This window comes from Mus musculus, chromosome 2 (assembly GCF_000001635.26).
Source record: "Mus musculus strain C57BL/6J chromosome 2, GRCm38.p6 C57BL/6J".
NCBI lineage: Eukaryota > Metazoa > Chordata > Mammalia > Rodentia > Muridae > Mus > Mus musculus.
The window spans coordinates 130,097,376-130,103,375 of record NC_000068.7 but is presented as its reverse complement, the minus strand read 5'-3'; the positions used below and the strand labels follow the sequence as shown (position 1 = coordinate 130,103,375).

The following is a 6,000-nucleotide window of genomic DNA, read 5'->3' as shown; positions in this document are numbered from 1 at the left end:
ATTTCAAATGCAGCTTTAATGAGGAATGAGTGCCTTTGTTAATACATTTATAATTATAATTATAATTATAATACAATCTGAGATAAAATGCAACAAAGAGCATAGTTTTAAAATTAATGTTTTACAAATTAACATTTCTACAACCATGAAAGTTTAAAAAACAAAACTTTAAAGTTTAACAGTTTGTGAATTTAATATAAATACATAAAAAGGTTTTCTTAAGGCAATGCATTGCCAAAAAAGTTTAAATCACATAGAATTGCACCTATGCTCTTAGATGATGGCCAGTCAGAAGCCTCTAATATCTTTCAATGGAGAGTGCTCATTCTAGTTGTGCTCCAAGAAGTTAGAGCTAGAAGTTAACTAGCTTTGACCTGCAGTTAGTAGACTGTCAATAGTCATCTAACAACCAAGTAATTATGTCATCTCGTTACACAAGGCTCAGATTCTTCGCTCTTAGCTTCACACATATACTACAAAATGATAACTAAACGTCCCAATGCAAGGGAAAATACTACAAAATTTAATTGTTGTAGACCTTATATGAAAACCTTTATTTTGAAAGTTGTGCCTTCAGGAATAACACCATGCTAATGACTACATTCCTTGAGGTTACAATGCTCAACCACACAGTAGAGGCACTGAATGTTTGAAGGAGAGACAAATAAAGGCTTTGATGACCTTTGGAAGAGTGAGGAGAGCGGGGCAATCAGCACTTCTCTACTGCTCTGGACTGGAAAGGCTCTTCAATTCAGAGCACTAGCATAGGTCTACAGAATAAGTGGGAGAAGTGGGGCCAGTCTCAGCTTTACATCTGAGACTTCCAAGTTGCTCTGAGGCAGCTCTAAGGCACAGTTCCCAGTGCTCTGTTCTTCAACACTGGAGACTCCTTACCTAACCTGCTTTGTTATCTGTCACCTAAAGTATAGCTTGAAAGGTCTATGAAAATGAAACAATCTACCAGCCATATGTGTTTTACAGACATGGATTCTAGTTTACACACAACCCTGAGATTCAGGCACCCCTTTCTCCTGGACTCCTAGGAGAGTGGACCCCACACTCAGTTTTGAGGAAGATGACATGTTTGGGTGTTCCCCTAAGCAGTGGTCTGTTTCTTGGTTAGCTGCTTTGGTTGACAGGAATATAAGGAATTGTCTCAAATGCCTGACCACAGTGCAGCTACAAGACTAGGAAATGTTTAATCCAAAGTAGGGTTCTGAAGAGACAGGAACATTTTAGTCAGAGTGAGAAAAATATGTCTTAAAAGGGAAAGGAAAAAAATAGATAAGGAAATAGAGAAAGATATTAATACTTTAGTAATAAAAGGGAACTGAATATAACCTTCCTACCTTTCTGGGATGTTCCTTACAGTAAAAATAAATAAATAAATAAAATTAAATCAAATTTTCTCTTACTATGCGTCTGTATTAGATTAACAGGTGCTTTACATAAAGAGGTGGGAAGGCCCTTAAAGCACTTGATGGGAAGTTTCTCTCTGAAATGGGCTAACGGCAGGAAAAAGCAGGGAAAGCTCACTCAAAGAGATCCCGAAAAACGCGCTGACTTATGGCTATGTATGCTTCCTTCTCTTCTGGTGTCATCTGGGCTACCAGCTCTGGCCGCTGGCTAACTTCACTGAAGGAAAATGGACAGCCAGCCACCATAACAATGGGGTCACCTGCTACTTCCTCAAGCTCTTCGTCTTCCTCATCTTCATGGTGATGAGGAGGAGCCGCAGCTGCTGGCCGGGGTGGAAAGCCGTCGTCCGACTCACTGGTCTCACTCTCAGAGTCACTGTTATTAGCAGCCCTCGCCAGAGCCTCTGCTCCCACCGAGCCAGCTGTGGTCGCCGAAGAAGTCTTTTTCTCATGAATACGTAGAACGCGCATGACCGCCTCATTGTCATCAGGCCCTGCGTGGGCTTGCTTGTGCTCCTGAACTGTGTCCACATCCATGCCACCTTCCTTCATCTCTTCAGAACTGTACGCCCCTGGGACCGTGCTCTCTCTCAACCAAACGGGTCTCTGTTTGGCAGCTTTCCCTTCCAGCGAGGTGCGATGCATAACATCTTGGTCATCCATGTTGATGACAACATTCTGAGTATACAAGTCCTCATAGGAGGGGGCTTTGTTGGTCTGCGCCTCCCGGTGACATCCACCTGCCAGGCCAGCAGCTCCAGAAGCAGTTGCTGCTCGGTCCTTGCTCAGCTTCAGGGCTGGGATTGCCGTGGGTTCTGGTTCAAGTATTTCATAGGCCAAGTTGACATCCTCTGTCTCTCGAAGCAATGCATAAATGGGCTCAATTTGTTCATTAAATCTTGCCAAAAGCACGCGGGCATCTTTTTTGGGCATTGCTGGTTCATTTTCTTCTACCTCTGTGTGGCAAAAGGTGCAGCAGAAAGTTCCTATCGTGGGTTCAAACAGCCTATTAGCATCTAGGTCAGTGAACGTGCTGCAGCAGACAGGACATTTGAAGGAAGCCCGACTGGTGGAATTTCTCTCATCCATTTCAATCCTCCTTCTCATGTGGTCCAGCTTATATTTCACTACATTAACAAGAGTGCGGTAATTGATGAAGTAGTAGTTATGGCGGGTGGTCTTCCCATCTGCAGCAGTCTCTACCCTCATTCTGCATTTGACGAACTTGTCTCCCTTTAAAGTATTCAAAACGGATCGAAGTTGCTTCCGATCAAACTTGAGCAGCTCCAGCATGTCCTCTTCTTTTACACAGGGGTTCCGGATCAAGATGTCCAAGGCCAACACATGCTCAATGCCATAAAAGCCCCTGACGACATACTTGGCTAGCCGCTTCAATGCCGCCGGAACTTCAGTGAGAACATCTGGGTCTGCCATCTTCAACAATAAGCTTCACCTTCCAAGTCTGTAGTCCAGCTCTCCAACAACGGCCAGCAGCAGCTGTGAAAGGAAATCCAAGGATCTAGCAGATGCTCTGTCCTACAAGGCAAACAGGGAAAGACTAGAGAATCTTCCTTCTTCCAATGTCCTTATATAGGTCTTCAGCAGAAGATGTGGCCTAGATTAAAGGTGTGCGCCACCACGCCCAGATCTGGGATTTGCTTTGTACCAGATGACCTTGAACTCAGTGATCTCCTTACCTCAGTCTCCTGGGATTAAAGGCATGTGCCCACATGAGGCTTTATTACAGGAAAGCCAGAGCTCTGGGGATGACTCATATCCCACGCAGGGGTAAAGGAGTCGACCTTGAGGGGAAAGGGGTCCCAATTTTTATAGGCCCTCAGCGGGGAAAGGAGAAGGGGGGGTGTAGGGGATTTCCAGATCTAAACAATGTCTATTCTCAAGAAATGGGTATGGGAGGGGTACAAGGAAAGAGTCTGGTGCAGGTGTAGCAACTCCGGATTGGCCCGGCTGTGGTTGCTGGAGAGATTTTTCGATTCTATCCTAGCAACCAGTATCACAAACACCTGGCAGTGAGGTGCAGCAGTGGGCACACACCTGGGTTCAAGAACGGTCAGAACATTGGCAGACACACGGGTTCAAGGAGCGGCCAGAGCATTGGGCACCTCTATTTTTCTAAATCAGTGAAGCTACTTCTACTATCAATGAAATCTATTTTGCCAATTTCAGGCCTTCTGTGACCTTTTACATTCTGTCAGGATCTTTCAGATTGTAGTTCATTCCAGATATAGTCAAGTTGACCAACCTTTTTTAAGACAAGATCTCCCCTTGGCCTGGAAACCCTAGGCTAAGGCTGTCAGGTTAGCAAACATCAGGGATTGGGGCATGCTGTCTTATCTATTGTGAACCCATTATGTACAACTGTGTGTCTGTGTCCAGAAATCTGTGTTTCCTTGTAATTATCCACTACCTATTGCTTTTTTTTTTTGAGTTGTTTTTATTTTTAATTTTATATTTATTTATTTATTTTTGGTTTTTGTAAGTTTGTATGTTTTTGAGACAGGATTTCTCTGTATAGCCCTGGCTTTTCTGGAACTCTCTCTGTAGACTAGGCTGGCCTCGAACTCAGAATCTGTCTGCTTCTGCCTCCTGAGTGCTGGGGTTAAAGGTGTGCGCCACCACTGCCCGGCTTATTTATTTATTTTACACTCCATATTTTATTCCCACCCTCTGACTGTCCCACCTTCCATACCTCCTCCCCATCTCCCTGTTTCCACGTGGATGTCCCCACCCCTAATCCCCCTGACATCTAAACTCCCTGGGGCCTCCAGTCTCTTGAGGGTTAGGTGCATCATCTCTGAATGAACACAGATCTGGCAGTCCTCTACTGCATGTGTGTTGGGGGCCTCATATGAGCTGGTGTATGCTGTCTTTTTGGTGGTCTAGTGTTTGAGAGATCTTGGGGGTCCAGATTAATTGAGACTACTGGTTCTCCTACAAGATTACCCTTCTCCTCAGCTTCTTTCAGCCTTCCATAATTCAACAACAAAGGTCAGCTATTTCTACCCATTGGTTGGGTGCAAATATCTGCATCTGACTCTTTCAGCTGCTTGTTGGGTCTTCTGGAGTTCTTTGGCCAAGCTAGGTCCCTTTTTGTGGGTGCTCCATAGCTTCAGGTCTTAGGATCTCCCTTTGCGCTAGATCCCACTTTGGGCTTGTTGCTGGACCTTCTTTTCCTCAGGATCCTCTCCATTTCCACCCCTGTAATTCTTTCAGACTGGAACAATTATGGGTCAGAGTTGTGATTGTGGGATGGCCCCCCTCTCCCTCATTTGATGTCCTGTCTTCCCGCTGGAGGTGCGCTCTATAAGTTCCCTCTCCCTACAGTTGGGCATTTCATCTAAGTTCCCTCCCTTTGATTCCTGAGATTCTCTCACCTCCTAGGTCTTTGGTGCATTCTGGAGCCCCCACCCCCAACCTCATTTCTCCCAAGGTTGCCTGTGTCCATTCTTTCTTCTGGTCCTGGGGGCTTCAGTTCTTCTGGTCTTGGGGGCGTCAGTCCTTTTCCCTCACCCAATACTAGATCATGTTCCCCTCTCCACCCACCTCGACTCCCTCCTCCAACCTCCTTGTCCACTTTCCCTTCCAGGTTCCTCCTTCCCACCCCACTTGTGATTGCTTTTTTTTCTCCCTCCCAAATGGGACTGAGGTGTCCTCATTTGGGCCCTTCAGCTTGTTGACCTTTTTGAGTTCTGTGGACTGTATCTTGGATATTCTGTACTTTTTTTTTTTTTTTTGGCTGACATTCACTTATTACTGAGTACATACCATGCGTGTACTTTTGGGTCTGAGTTACCTCACTCAGGATGATATTTTCTAGTTCCATCCATTTGCCTGCAAAAGTCAAGATGTCCTCATTCTTAATAGCTGAATAGTAGTAAATGAACCACATTTTCTGTACCCATTCTTCTGTCATGGGACATCTAGATTGTTTCCAGCTTCTGGTTATCACAAATAAGGCAGCTATGAACATAGTGGAACTTGTGCCCCTGTGGCATGGTGGTACATCTGTTGAGTATATGCCCAAGAACTTCAGGTAGATCTATTTCCAATTATCTGAGGAACATCTAGATTGATTTCCAGATTGGTTTTACCAGTTTGCAATCCCACCAGCAATGGAGGAGTGCTCCCCTTTCACCACATCCTCTCCAGCATGTGTTTTCACCTGTGGTTTTGATCTTAACCATTCTGATTGGTGTAAGGTGGAATCTCAGGGTCATTTTGATTTGCATTTCTCTGATCACTAAGGACATTTCTTTAGGTGCTTCTCAGACATTCGAGATTCCTCAGTTGAGAATTCTCGGTTTAGTTCTATATCCCATTTTTTTGATTAGGTTATTTGGGTTTTTTTTTTTTTTTTTTTTTTTTTTTGGTGATTAGCTTCTTGAGTTCTTTATATACTTTGGATATTAGCCCTCTATTGGATGTGGGGTTAGTGAAGTTTTTTTTCCCAATCTGTAGGTTGCTGATTTGTCTTATTGACTATGTCCTTTGCTTTACAGAATCTTTCCAGTTTCATGAGGTCCGATTTATCAATTCTTGATCTTAGAGCATGGACCATTGG

The 6,000-nt window shown here is 44.2% G+C and overlaps 1 protein-coding gene across 1 annotated transcript; it reads right to left on the bottom strand.

Annotated features, from left to right (window-relative positions):
• On the bottom strand, positions 1–2,982 carry AU015228 (expressed sequence AU015228). Its single transcript, NM_001033197.2, has one exon. It carries the CDS (start codon positions 2,850–2,852, stop codon positions 1,533–1,535), a length of 1,320 nt encoding a protein of 439 aa, NP_001028369.1. The 5' UTR covers positions 2,853–2,982; the 3' UTR covers positions 1–1,532.
• Between the last annotated feature and the right edge of the window lie 3,018 nt (positions 2,983–6,000).

What these genes read in the sequence shown, in the direction of transcription:
- AU015228 (NM_001033197.2), bottom strand. Translation starts at nt 2,852, where the DNA reads ATGGCAGACCCAGATGTTCTCACTGAAGTTCCGGCGGCATTGAAGCGG.